This window comes from Esox lucius, chromosome 17, assembly GCF_011004845.1.
Source record: "Esox lucius isolate fEsoLuc1 chromosome 17, fEsoLuc1.pri, whole genome shotgun sequence".
NCBI classification, from domain to species: Eukaryota; Metazoa; Chordata; class Actinopteri; order Esociformes; family Esocidae; genus Esox; species Esox lucius.
In genome coordinates, this window is record NC_047585.1 from 37,109,338 (window position 1) to 37,123,908 (window position 14,571).

A 14,571-nucleotide genomic window follows, 5' to 3' on the forward strand; every position below is an offset into this window, starting at 1 on the left:
CATTTGAACATTAAACATAAAATGACAGATTAGATTGACAGACTAGATTGTTAACTATATTGCCTCTTATTTATCAATGATGGCTTTTGACCTAATTCATTAACACGAGGGAATTAGCCTCATTTGACCTCATTAACATGATGGAATTCGTTTTTTTGATTTTATACCAAAGCCATATAATGATAAAAATGTAAAACACAATTGATAAAGGGTTAATGAACCGTGTTCTATGCACACCATTAGCCCAAGCATACCCTGTGAAACTTGTCTCTGTGGTTTTCCTGTAAACAAATTGGGCACCTACAAGCACTACGTCTACTAAAAAAATCCTTTCAGTGGTCATATCCTGTGAAAGCAGACTAACAGTAAGACTCTCTGAAAAATGACATTGTTCATCCCAGATATGGCAGCTGGACATATGTTTTTGGTCTTCCTCATTTTCTGTGAGTCTTTCCTCCTATACATATAAATGTTCACTGTTCACTATTTTAGTCTTTGTTTTAAGGAATTCTTAACTTGTGAATCTGAAGACCATAATGAGTGTTTTTTATTTCAGTGATCATCATATTGACGTGTTTTTCTGTCATTATTTTACTCAGAGGAGAATGAAAACTGCTTGACATCCATTCATTGCAAGTTATTTTGCATTTATGTTTGAATATGTAATTTCTTATGTATAATAATTACATTTTATTATTATTTTTTAGATACCTTCCAATATGTCAAAGCCCAAGGTTAGTATGATGACTCAATAGTCATAAACCCAATAGTTTTCCAATTGAGCCATTTCGTTAACTCTGGTTTTACTAAATAACGCTACCTTCATTTTATGACATGTTTATCCACAGTAAAAGATTTCTTAATTAGCTTGCTAAATTTAAAGAGGATTTTAGATGTCAGTCAGGGCCTCCTTGTCTGTTGCTTTAGCAACTCTATTTGGGGATCTGCAAGGTCAGTCTGGCCCAGTGCTTGAACTATTGCTTTCTTCTTTGGTTGAGAGACCAGTATGATAAGTCATATATTGGCAAGACTGAAGGATATGTCTTTAACTTTTTCCTGAACCTGCTGCGAATATGCATTTCTGATTTAAAAATGCAACTTTCAAAACAGAAACAAACAGTCTATTCTTCTGATCTCACAGATCGTCTTAAGCCCAGTCTGATTCTGAAATATGCAGTCATCAGACAGAGAGACTCAGTTCAGCTGATCTGTGAGATTCCATCTGTATCTGAGTCTCAGTGTCACTTCATCATAGAGGGGAAACAGATCTCACATCCTTCACCATGTCAGAGCACACTAACAGGATATCAGCTGCTTCACTGGGCAGGTCAAAGTTCACCTGTTGAGGTCCAGATTCTATGTTTCTACATGGTAGAGACAAACTATACATCAACACACAGTGACCCTGTCTCATTGAGGATTCTGGGTAAGATGTAATTATAGAAATGAATACAGTGATCTGATTTGATCACTGTTATGAGTTTATTTAAAAACATCTCATGTTGGCACCAAATAATGATTCTTATATAATTACAGATCAACGAGACCTCCCTCAGCCCAATCTGATAGTGATTCCCACAGTTATCAGAGAGGGAGACTCAGTTCAGCTGAGCTGTGTGACTCCTCAATCTCTCTCTGAGTGTCAGTGTGGTTTCTATGAAGACATGAGACTTAATCTACCAGAACGATCATGTGAACAGATAGTCACAGGAACTCAGCTGCTTTCTTGGGCAGGCCAAAAATCGCCAGCTGTGCTCCAGGTGAAGTGTTTCTACGTTGTAGAAAGATATTACTCATCTCCTCCCAGTGACCCAGTCATTGTCACAGTCCAGGGTGAGTAGGTTGTTTTGTATACTTATAATTGAGGATTTTAACGATACCAGCTTTCTATCTGCCACTACCGAGTAATGAATCCCATAAGGTCATGATGAGGAGGCACAAAACATAAAGAGTTTTTTTCCTCAGGCCACAAGGCTTGTCAACCAGCAACACTGATCTAGGATCATATTGATCCCATGAACATTCCAATTGTTCTGTTGTCTTTCTATGTACTTTCACTTTACATTAGAATATTTTTATGTACCATTCATAGGCACATTACACTTGTATTATATTTATAATATTCAATAATCCCCAATACTCTCATATTCCCCAGTCTACACTCTTTAAAATTGCTGCTAGTTTACATAGTTATGTATATTTGTAATTCTTAATGCGTAGATGCCATGTGCCATGTCACAAGAATTCTATGTTTCAGGACAACTCTATGTAAGTCGGTGCATTTGATAAATAAAAGTCATATATACGTCTGATGGCGTCTGGCAGAGGTCTTTACCGATATTTTCAACATCAATCAATCAAAATGTATTTGTATAGCGCTTTACAACAACCAGGAGGTATCCAAAGTGCTTCACATCAGGAACCAATAATAAAACAACATATATTGCAATAAGAAGAATTTAAACGTAGAAAACAGTAAAATCACAAGGTTACATAAAACAGGAAGAGGAAATTGTCACACCACTACTGCGTATTAAAAGCCATTCGAAACAGGTAGGTTTTGAGTTTAGACTTGAAAAGAGCATCGTTTGTACCTTGATCACCCCATCATCCCATCGTTTGTACCTTGACCTTGGGACTTCTAAAACCAGTTGGTTAGAAGACCGCAAAGACCGGCTGTGCTCACGCAAGGTTAAAATCTCAGATAAGTACTCTGGGGCCAGGCCATTTAGGGCCTTAAAAACAAACAATAAATTCTTAAAATCTATTCTAAAACGCACAGGGAGCCAATGTAGGGTGTAAAGAACGGGAGTGATGTGTACACGTCTAGATGTGTTTGTTAAAAACCGAGCAGCAGCATTTTGCACAAGTTGAAGGCGTGAGATGGAGGTTTGATTCAAACCAACATAGAGAGCATTACAGTAATCCAACCTTGAACTAATAAAAGCATGGATCGCCTTTTCCAGATCTTGCCTGTTAAGGAATGGCTTAACTTTAGCTAGGAGACGGAGCTGGAAAAAGCTCATTCTAACAACATTGCTAATTTGCTTGTCAAATTTCATATTGCATTCAAAAGTAACCCCCACATTTCTGACAGCTGGCTTTAAGTATGAAGCCAGTGCTACCAAACTCAAAGATGGACCGTTTGTCGTGGCTGAAGTACTGAAGATGATACACTCTGTTTTATCTTTGTTCAAGTTAAGAAAGTTTTGTGACTGCCACATCTTAATATCATTAATACAATTAAGCAAGGAGTGTGGTGCGACACTAATTTGGTTTCTTAGGCAAATACATTTGCAAATCATCAGCATAACAGTGAAAAGACAAGTTGTGCTTTCCTATAATAGCCCCTAAAGGCAACATATATAAAGAAAACAGGATTGGGCCAAGAATTGAACCCTGGGGTACCCCACAGGAGAGAGGAGCAGTTGACGAGGAGCAGTCACCAATCATAACAGAGAAACTCCTATTCGCCAAATAGGAGCTGAACCATAGAAGTGCCGCACCTTGGATGCCTACGCACTGATCAAGGCGAGAAAGGAGGACTGTATGGTCTACCGTATCAAATGCCGCTGTGAGGTCCAGTAGCAATAAAACAGTAGGATTCCCTGCATCTACAGACAGGGCAATGTCATTGTGCACTCTAAGCAGTGCAGACTCAGTGCTGTGACGTGATCTGAAGCCAGATTGAAATTCTTCATTTGCAAAAAGGCTTGTAACTGTATAAAAACAAATTTTTCCAAAACCTTTGACAGAAAAGGCAGATGAGAGGCTGGTCTAAAATTGGACAACACTGTTGGGTGAAGATTAGTCTTCTTAAGTAGGGGCCTGACCACAGCATGTTTAAAGGCAGCTGGGACAGAACCTAAACTAACTATCTCAGATAGCAATGTCAGAGAAGTGGCTGAAATTCCTCAAACACAGCACAATGCATAGGAGCAGCAGGTATAAACACATTAAAATTAACACTGGCGTATTGCCTGACAGATGCTACTTTGTCAATAAAATAAAAGATAAACTTCTCACAGGTGCTAGTTGAAACCTCTGTCGGATCAGAGGTGCATGGATTCACAACAGAGTTAATAGTATTAAATAACACTAGGTTCATGGCAACTGCTAGCTATGACAGAAGAAAGATGTTGCATCTTCGCCACCTTCAGAGCCTTCTGGTATGCTGTTAGACTGACTCTTAATAAACCCAGTGATACTTGCAAATTGTCCTTCTTCCACCTTCGTTCAGCTTGTCTGCAGTGTTGCCTAAGGGCTCTTGTGGAGTCATTTAACCAAGGGTCCGCCTTAGGTTTAATAGATTTAGTCCTAACAGGGGCAATAGAGTCTAAAGTTTCAGTGCAAGTTGAGTGGAACACAGAGAGAATGTTATCTGAATATTAGGGAGATACCAGACCATTCATGACACAGAATTGTGAGCCCCCGAATGCCGAAGCAAAATCTCCAGCAGAAGAGGTGGTAATGCAGCGGCGCCTAGAAGCTGAGAAAACAGGCTTAATAGCAGGTGGTGGTACACTGATCTCAAACCTGATGGGGAAATGGTCCAAGATACCAGTGTCTTTTATTTCACTTAGTGAAACTGAAAGCCCATAAGCAATAAGGAGGTCCAGGGTGTGTCCAAGATGATGTGTTGGCCCTTCCACACATTGATTAAGACCAAAGGAGATTAAAAGTGTTTTAAAATCATTAGCAAGTGGGTTTGAGGGGCAACAAACATGAATATTGAAGTCCCCACAAACCAGGAGCTTGTCGTATTTTGGAACAACATCAGCTAAAAACTCAGAAAACTCACATATAAAATCTTTGTTGACTTTTGGTGGGCGATAAATAACTGCACACAACACAGTAGAATCCAGATCAGCCACAAACAACTGAAGTTCAAAACTATTATAACAGAGTGCAGGTAACGATCTGCATCTGTACTCATCCTTGAAAAGTGTGGCCAGCCCACCGCCTCGACCTGATTCTCGCGGAGAGTTGAGGAAAGAACAGCTGGGGGGGAGGAGCTTCGAGAAGGCGCTGTCATCACCTGGTTTCAGCCAGGTTTCCGGCAACAGAAGAAAATCGAGAGCATTGGTCTAAAAAAAGTAATTGAGGATGAAAATCTTGTTTGTGAGTGATCTGTGTTGATCAGCGCCATGCGAATTAAGCGCCGCTCGGTCTGTTGGGAATCATGACCGAGCGGGCGGAGATCTCCATGTATGCAGCCTCGCCTGGAGCGCTTCCTGCTCCAGGCGAATGGGCATTCGGAATCCGGGACCTTCGACCGTAGCCATCGGTAACTGTGTACCAGAGAACGCCGTGGATTGCAGCCGATGAACTCCGCGGAAAACCCGACACACGGATGGCCCGGATCACATGTGTAGGGGGATGCCAGGTAAGCTCTGAGCCTTACACGAACTCCGCCTCTCTTTCCGAGTCTCCTGCGGCGATTATTGCAGAGCCGAAGGCCGGGCTGACCCCGTAGATAGGTCGGTATGGACACCAGGAAAGGCGGCAGCATGGTTGACTGTCCATCTGAGCTGTAAATCGGCACTTTTCCCACAAAATTCCGGATACTTAAAAGATGTCACTGGCCCAGGCGGTTTCCCAACGTGCTTCAAGACCACAACCATTGTGCCAGGGCTGAAACAGTCAAACGTGTCTAGCATGACTTCTGACCAGTTGCTTTCAACACTGTCATCCCCTATAAGGCCGGTCAACAAACTCCATGACCTGGGGATCAGCCCCTCTCTCTGCAACTGGACTCTGGACTTCCTAATCAACAGTCAGGTTAAACAATTTCACCTCCACCACCCTGATACTGAACACTGGTGTTCCACAAGGCTGTGTGCTGAGCCCCTTCCTGTACTCCCTCTTCAACCACAACTGTGTTCCTATACACAGTTCCAACACCATCATCAAGTTCGCAGACAAGGTGATAGGCCGGATTACTGAGACAAGTCAGTCTACAGAGAAGAGTCCATGCACCTGACAGCATGGAGCGCTGAAAACAACCTGGCCCTCAATGCAAAGAAAACCAAGGAACTCATTGTGAATTACAGGAAGTCTAAAACCTGCAGCCATTTTATCCTTAAATAAAATACTTTTTTTGCATGATCAGTCATATTTTCTAAATCAATGCCAAAATGTCACCATTTCTGCCAGGATATGCAAACTTATGAGTATAACTTTATACTTAATACTTCTTAACTACCTGTATTTTCAGAAACATTTAATGAGACCAAACCAGTGTGGTTTTTAACACCTGAATATTCTTATGTACTGTATTGACACTGCACTGTAAAAAGAAAAGGTTCTTGAATTATCATTTACTTTGAAATTGTGGGGGAACCCATAGAAGTTCTTCTGGGAAACATTTTAAAGGGTGTTGTAAAAAACAATTATGTAAAATACCAGAATTCAGAAAGGCCTTTTGTTTTGTGAGATGGTGGGAAAATAAACAAGTCACAGCGAGGATGAAAGGATTTGAGTCTTAATCTGGTATTTTATGTGGGGGGAAAAAAAACAGAAAATATGTTTATGACTGTGGCATCAAATACAACTGTAGATCACTGAAAGTTTATTTTTGAAACAACACAAAAAAGCCATTACAGAAAAAGATATCCGAACATACATGCATATAACAATAACCAAGATCCTGTAAGCTACAGTATGGGTCTTATGACTGGATATCTTCTGTAAAACAGTCAGGAGGATTAGTTCATTAAACAAGTGCACTTGACTATATTAACTAGGAGGGAACTCAAACATTTCCTCATAAGGAGCTGTTGAATGGTTAAGGACATTTCTTGAATTAATGTACATTTTAGAAATGTCTGCTTTTCTATTGCCTGGTATGTAACTCTGGTCTTTGTTTGTGACACATGTCGGAATGATATCAGTGGATCATTGGGTCCTCTGACCAACTGTTAATCTGCCTAAACCAATAAGAGTATCTGTTTTTTATTCTTCAGGAATGTGGCCGAGTGTCATTTATGATGTTCCTATCCCCTTAGGGGCAATCTGCCCTTTGGGTAAAACCTATGTATTGTTGACATATGATAGCTGTGCAGTACGTTACCACACCCCTTATACTGTATAAGTACTGAGGATTGTTCTGTGTTAGATGCCTCACGGTTGTCTGGAGATGCCTCACGGTTTATTTTGTCGGCTTTGACACTTGTGCCAAGAGAATTTTGTCTCTGTACTTACTTCTAATCGAGTTCTAATCGATGCAATTTCCATCACAACTGTTAGAGATTTCTTGGGGAGCCAGGGGAGGGTAGACATCAACATTGCTAATTTTTGATCAGTGCCACTGTCACTATTGCTGTCACCATCATAATCAACAGTAGCGTCATTGTAATCAAAATGCATGACATAAGAAGAACAACATAATGGAACTGAATCAGTGTCTTCTTAACCTCTGTTTGGTGGCCGTTCGTGATGGTCCAGGTTAGGGAAACCTATTTTTATGTGACAGTCAAACTGTCATGTTCAGTAATAACTGCAGCCGCTAAGCTATTTACCTTTATGACAAAAGTAGTAGCTGCAGTCGCTAAGCTGCTACTGTTATGGACAATCACGCCGTTTTCCGCCTTCCTTCTTTTTTTTTTCTGTCCTGCTCACATACCACTGTTTCATTTTATTTATTTTTTTACATTAGCATGTACAGTACAGCAGGCTGAGTAAACTACCTAAATGTCTTTCGGGCTGCTGCAGTGAGAAACAATATGGTGAGAAAACAATAAGGGACAGACCATTTGAGTAAAAAAGGGGGGTTCGATCTAATACTTAAATAATGTATTAGACGGCATTATTTAATTTGAGGATCATTTTGAGTAACACGAGCAGGCAAGTAAAGAAATAATTTTAAAAAACAATGGTTGCTAATGGTAGCTACTACCACTGCCTGTACTCACCAAAGCCTGGCTAGAGATGACTTCAGGGTCCCATAGTCACGTCTGCAACACTAAACACTTACTGAAAGAACCTTATGAACAACCTACCCACTCCAAAGTCTACCCCAAAAGGTTCTTCAGGTGTGTTTTAAAGGAACTATTGAAAAGGGTTCTTAAACCTTTCTAATGGTTTTTGGAAGAACTTAAGTGTTCCCCACTGTTTCAATGTGAAGAACTAACTCTCCATTAACATGTATGATTAACACAATAATGATCTCTCCCAATGTCCCCAAACAGTGCAATTATTTTGGTTAGCAGCAGTGGGTGTGGGTTCTGGAGTTGGCTTGTTCCTGGTGGGACTGACAGCTGTCTGTTTCTGTAGGAAGACTAGTGAGTACTTCAGACACTGAATGTTATTAAATAATTTGCAGACATGTAACTTTTTTTAATTAATGTAAGTGTCTGTGACTTGAGTTACTCCATCTACTCCCTTTGGTTCTATTTAATAGACAAAGGTATATTCATTATAATACATTTAGCCTAATTTGTTTTACAGAAAGAAACAAATCTCAGAGGTAAGAATATGCTTTGTTGTGAATATTTTATCATGCATTTTATATCAATCTTTTCTTATGTGTTGTTGTCCATGATGAGACTTTTTTGCCAGACCGCGTAAGCGGAGCCGGCCTAGAAGAGCAAATGTCTCTTAGTGAGTGAGTGAACGACCGACTGACCGCCCCACCTGCCTGCCAACGCCTTGTTAAATAGCGTGGAGGTTAGAGACGAGGACTAGAACCCTGCGCAGGAATTTCTGACCATTCCCGCACACTCCCGCAATGTGTGTTCCACTCCCGCAGACATTATGTCACAGCTTGTAGAGATAGTGAACCATTTACACAAATGTTAGAATAACAGTCAAAAAACATTTTGTTAAATTAAACGGACCATATGATAAACGTGTTCATGACAAGTTAAAGTAAAGCACCACACATGACAAATAACTAGGATGGGTATCGATGTGTTCCTCCCTTTACAAGAAATTATTTGAAAACATTTGTTGCACGTTCCAGTGTCGGAATCCTTTCGTGTAAAATACAGCCACACTTTAGAATGTTTCGCTTGAGATATTTTATGCACATTTAAGGTAATGTAGCTAGCTAATGGTAGACTATCAGAGTAAGTGAAATATGTTAACTAGCGATCACATGCGGTGAATGGTGAATATGCTTTTTACATCCTTTTCGGAGCACCAGAGGGAAAATATTTCAACCCACACATTTAAGTGGCACTGAAATTAGCTACTGAAATTTGCCTTCTAATTCGGTCTGGTAAATCCTGGTCGTATAGGAACCAGTTCCATATTGGCATTTTTGTCTGTAACAATTGAGAAATGTGTTAGCCATTCGTTAAAACGGCCAGTGTCTAGTGAAATTTTACCGACAAACAAGCTTTTAAAGTGGCATAGATGCTATTTGTGGTGGAGATATACTTAATAAGAAACGTTAGTCAGTTTAACACAATGCTTAATGGTGTCTAGAAAAATATTCAAATTTTGCGTGATCTAATGTCAAGACCATAGATAATAGAACACTAGATCCATCAGAATGGAGACATTTGGCAGCCATTTTACCTGGAACCTGTTCTAAATCAGCTACATTAGAAATACATGGCAGAATTATTATTTTAAGTCATTATAACTTATATTTCCCTAATATTATATCAATAACCACTGCATAGCATAACACATGCAATGACTGTACTTTTCAAAATATATATATTAATATCAATTTATAATTTAATGCTTTATATCTATGGTCGAGACACTATATCAACCCTTGAAAAGTGTGCAGTTACTTGGTGTAGTGGCTAAAGACATAGCATGTGGGCGACCCCTGTTCGAATCCTGTCTGGGCAACAACATTCATCGCATTCTATTGTGTGCCGGCTGAACTAGGCTTTCCTGGTTCCTTTACTGATTTTACCAAAAACCTTTTCATGCCCTTTTCTCTTATAGACATCAAGACCAACAAGATGATCATAACCAACGTATGGACCAACAAATACACTAAACACCATATACTACTATGACTACTATACACATGTACAAACACAATATAGATCAATTAGAATATAATTTCTGTTGTAGAATTTGTGATGGAAACCAACAGTGGAAGCATGGTGGATTCAGGGAATAAGGGGCATTATTCTCTCATCCCCTCTGTACTAATAATGTTTATGCCCTCAGATGAGTCCAAAAAAAAAAAAAAAAAAAAGGCATATTATATAAATTAGATGTTATTTTGGCTCAAACCAATTGCCATGCAAATATTTGGTCTTGACTCTAGACAACCTGGTAAACTGTGGGTCCGGAGACCAAACCTGTTGAGGAGCAGTGAGTTAGATCATGAGAACAGAACTCTAAATAATAAGTGACTTATATACTCTAACCTGTTATTTTAACTTTGTGTTCTGCTGGTGTTCTTTATGGTATGGAAGAAACCTATAAAGGAGCCAGACACTGAGTGCTGGATGAATATTATAAGTCACTTATTATTTAGAGTCAATGTTTTTGCATGATAAGAAGTCTATCAGGGAAATAAAAGCAAGTGGGCTTTGACCTGCAGCATCTGCAGCTTAACCAGGTGGACTAGGACAGGGACAGTCGGGTGGGGTGTGGGCAGGTGGGGTGTGGGTAGGGGCCACAGGAATCATCCGGCTGCAACCTGATCGGCAACACATCCAGGAGAACTTCGGACTGGAACAGGTATGGGTCATTTGGGCCAGGTAGTTCTGAGGTGTGGTCCAATGTCCTCCTAAGGTCAACCAGGACACCAGGAATGTTATAGGGGGCATCCTAGAATTCACAAGGATACCTCAGCGCACTATTTCCCTGTCCTGATGGTGGGGTAATTACTAACAGGTGGCCTCCCCCGGGTTTTGGCATTGAGGACACGTATACTTAGGAAGAGTTCAGAAATCAATATTTGGTGGAATAACCCTGACACGTATACTTACAAGAGTGACTTACATACACTCACCTAAAGGATTATTAGGAACACCATACTAATACTGTGTTTGACCCCCTTTCGCCTTCAGAACTGCCTTAATTCTACGTGGCATTGATTCAACAAGGTGCTGAAAGCATTCTTTAGAAATGTTGATGGAGATTTGTGGGATGCACATCCAGGGCACGAAGCTCCCGTTCCACCACATCCCAAAGATGTTCTATTGGGTTGAGATCTGGTGACTGTGGGGGCCATTTCAGTACAGTGAACTCATTGTCATGTTCAAGAAACCAATTTGAAATGATTCGAGCTTTGTGACATGGTGCATTATCCTGCTGGAAGTAGCCATCAGAGGATGGGTACATGGTGGTCATAAAGGGATGGACATGGTCAGAAACAATGCTCAGGTAGGCCATGGCATTTAAATGATGCCCAATTGGCACTAAGGGGCCTAAAGTGTGCCAAGAAAACATCCCCCACACCATTACACCACCACCACCACCACCAGCCTGCACAGTGGTAACAAGGCATGATGGATCCATGTTCTCATTCTGTTTACGCCAAATTCTGACTCTACCATCTGAATGTCTCAACAGACATCGAGACTCATCAGACCAGGCAACATTCTTCCAGTCTTCAACTGTCCAATTTTGGTGAGCTCGTGCAAATTGTAGCCTCTTTTTCCTATTTGTAGTGGAGATGAGTGGTGCCCGGTGGGGTCTTCTGCTGTTGTAGCCCATCCGCCTCAAGGTTGTGCGTGTTGTGGCTCCTCAAATGCTTTGCTGCATACCTCGGTTGTAACGAGTGGTTATTTCAGTCAAAGTTGCTCTTCTATCAACTTGAATCAGTCGGCCCATTCTCCTCTGACCTCTAGCATCAACAAGGCATTTTTGCTCACAGGACTGCCGCATACTGGATGTTTTTCCCTTTTCACACCAGAAATGGTTGTGCGTGAAAATCCCAGTAACTGAGCAGATTGTGAAATACTCAGACCGGCCCGTCTGGCACCAACAACCATGCCACGCTCAAAATTGTTTAAATCACCTTTCTTTCCCATTCTGAAATTCAGTTTGGAGTTCAGGAGATTGTCCTGGACCACACCCCTAAATGCATTGAAGCAACTGCCAAGTGATTGGTTGATTAGATAATTGCATTAATGAGAAATTGAACAGGTGTTCCTAATAATCCTTTAGGTGAGTGTATTTTACATTGGTGATTGTATGGATTTACCAATCCAATACTGGCATCAGAAATGTGTCCGATACAGGCCAAAAAAATTGAATCATGTTTCAGCAACAGCGAATAATGAGCTGATGCCATGAAACAGATTGTCCTAACATTGTGACACATTAGTTGTTTGTGACAAGCAGCCCGGAAACATGTGGGCTATGCCTTGTGAACCACAATAATCTCTGGAATTACTTTAAACTTAAAACAGACATTAGTAAAACTGGTAGTTGCAAACTTTGCAAAGCAAGTGTTTCATGGGGTGACAGTAGAAGAGATTTGAGTTGAAAATCAGAAAAACAAGATGGACGCCCCCATTAAAGCCTTTGTCGTACTTGCAATTTCGGGAATATATACAATGTTCATTAAATGGCTACACATTATATTTAATTGTGTAGCCATTTTTTTTTTTTACAGCTTTTTAATCACACATCCCAGGTGCTCTTCAGAATATTGTAACATTAACTAAAAACGTAATTTTGCTATATATTTTGTTGAAACTTACAACTTTGAACTCGGAAATTCCGAGCTCCGAGTACATATGGAACGTGCCATAATTCAGAGTACAATTCTTAATGGCGAGTCTCCCAAACCATTCTGAAATAGCTAAATAGCAAGCCTACCTTTTTCTTCCATCTTCACGCGATTAGCTACTGCAGATATACTATCTCCTGAAGTGCCTAGAAATAATTCTGTCACTTTGATCACATTGTGATTGGACAAAATGCTAAACATGCAAATTCCCATGGAATTGTATAATTTTAACCAAATTAACATAAGAAAATGCCTGTATACATTTTAAGTTAAAGTATAGGATTGTCACTTCCCTAGTTTTCACTGCAGAGACTATTAGTCAAATGGGCTACTTGCACTCAGCGTGGTGACGTACTTCCATTTTACAATAATACTGCTCGCCATTTTCCGGCGCACTTTAGTTATATACATTCGTCTGTCAGGTACAAGTTTAGCTAGATAAATAAACATGATTGAGACTCGGAAAAATACATTTAAGAATGTTTTCTTTAAGAAAGAAGTTAAGAAATATTCGGAATATTACTCTGTACCTCTGTTCCCCGCATCTACTAAACTCATCTCATCATCTCATCTTCATTCGCTTATCCGTATCGGGTCGCGGGGGCAGCAGCTCCAGCATCTACTAAACTGAATGGGGTTATTAGTGTGCATAGCTTCCCGCTTGACCTTGAGCTGGAGAAACAGTGGTTAATGCAAATACACCAGGGGACCACTTCTTTATATTACAGTCCAATCTAAAGTATGTAGCAGGCATTTCACCAAAGACCTGCTAGGTCAGGGGTGCCCAACTCTGTTCCTGGAGATCTACTGTCCTTAAGGTTTCTCTCCAACTCTAATTTAGCACACTTGATTCCAATAATTGTGCAGTAAAAGAGGAGGGGCCACGATACTCTTGTCTTTTCACCTGAGGAGAAAGTCAGTTATCGTCACCTACATTGACAGTTATTGTATCAATGTCATTGACGAATGATGGAAAAATTAACGTTGTTGTCGCATGAAATGAAATAGCTTTTGCAGTGTAAAGTTCGCCTTCAGTCTCACTCGCAATTGCTCAATTCGTATGACTATTCCAAGTAGTAAGATACTAGTAGACCTATAACTGGCTAATAAGCCATTAAACTTCAATCATCGCACATGCCAACAAAATTAAAATGACAGTATTGGTCTTGTACTCTTCATTCCAAGTAGTAAAATTCTACTTGGAATGAATTTCAACAATTAAAAAGTTATATCAGTACCACCCTAGTTGATTCCATACATTCAATTACTATAGTTGTTCAGAGATGATTTGGCCATGATGTCCTGGATTTGCGTAATTTGGTTTAATATCATACATATAACCTCTCATTACACTTCCTTCTGTGTTGTACAGATCCTTTTGGAGAGAACGGACAATCATCTGAACATGATAATGTAAGAATCACTGTTTTATGACTTTCAGTTTCATGTTGCTTTTTTATGAAACAAAATACCCCTTACCGTTTTACAATAATGTTGTTTTAAAGGCCTGAAGTGACATTTTTTTCTTTCTCTAGTATGATATATATCACCTGTACAACTCAATCCCAGACAGAACTGCAGCCTCAGCCCAGACAGATGGGTTTTACAGTCTTCTGATGACACACTGAAATTACATGACTCACTTTCTGTAGTTACAATATCCAAATGTTTTTGGACAGTGATATGTTTTTTTACTCTTTATTCTAATTTTAAATAAAACAATGACAAAGGTGTTAAAATGCAGATTGTCCACTTATATCTGAGAACATTATCCGTATTGGATGAACAATAAAAAAAACGATTTATTATTTTATACACCGCTCTGGAAAAAATTAAGAGACCACTCCTATTTTTTCTTGAATCAGCATCTCTACATGTATGGCATTTCGTTCCATTCCAGAGTCTGTTAAATT

At 39.9% G+C, this 14,571-nt stretch overlaps 1 protein-coding gene across 1 annotated transcript; it reads left to right on the plus strand.

The window, feature by feature from the left end:
* Positions 1-359: 359 nt before the first annotated feature.
* On the plus strand, positions 360-14,334 carry LOC114828896. The gene is made up of 8 exons (XM_034287429.1): positions 360-443; positions 708-734; positions 1,142-1,426; positions 1,537-1,833; positions 8,190-8,282; positions 9,907-9,938; positions 14,031-14,071; positions 14,194-14,334. The coding sequence occupies exons 1-8, from the start codon at positions 383-385 to the stop codon at positions 14,273-14,275; spliced, it is 918 nt and encodes a 305-aa protein (XP_034143320.1). The 5' UTR covers positions 360-382; the 3' UTR covers positions 14,276-14,334.
* Positions 14,335-14,571: the final 237 nt, after the last annotated feature.

Bases quoted from the DNA above. Each gene is read 5' to 3' on its own strand.
- LOC114828896 (XM_034287429.1), top strand. From the start codon at position 383: ATGACATTGTTCATCCCAGATATGGCAGCTGGACATATGTTTTTGGTC. The intron at 444-707 runs GTGAGTCTTTCC...ATTATTTTTTAG, and splicing joins TTTGGTCTTCCTCATTTTCT to ATACCTTCCAATATGTCAAA. The intron at 735-1,141 runs GTTAGTATGATG...CTGATCTCACAG, and splicing joins CCAATATGTCAAAGCCCAAG to ATCGTCTTAAGCCCAGTCTG.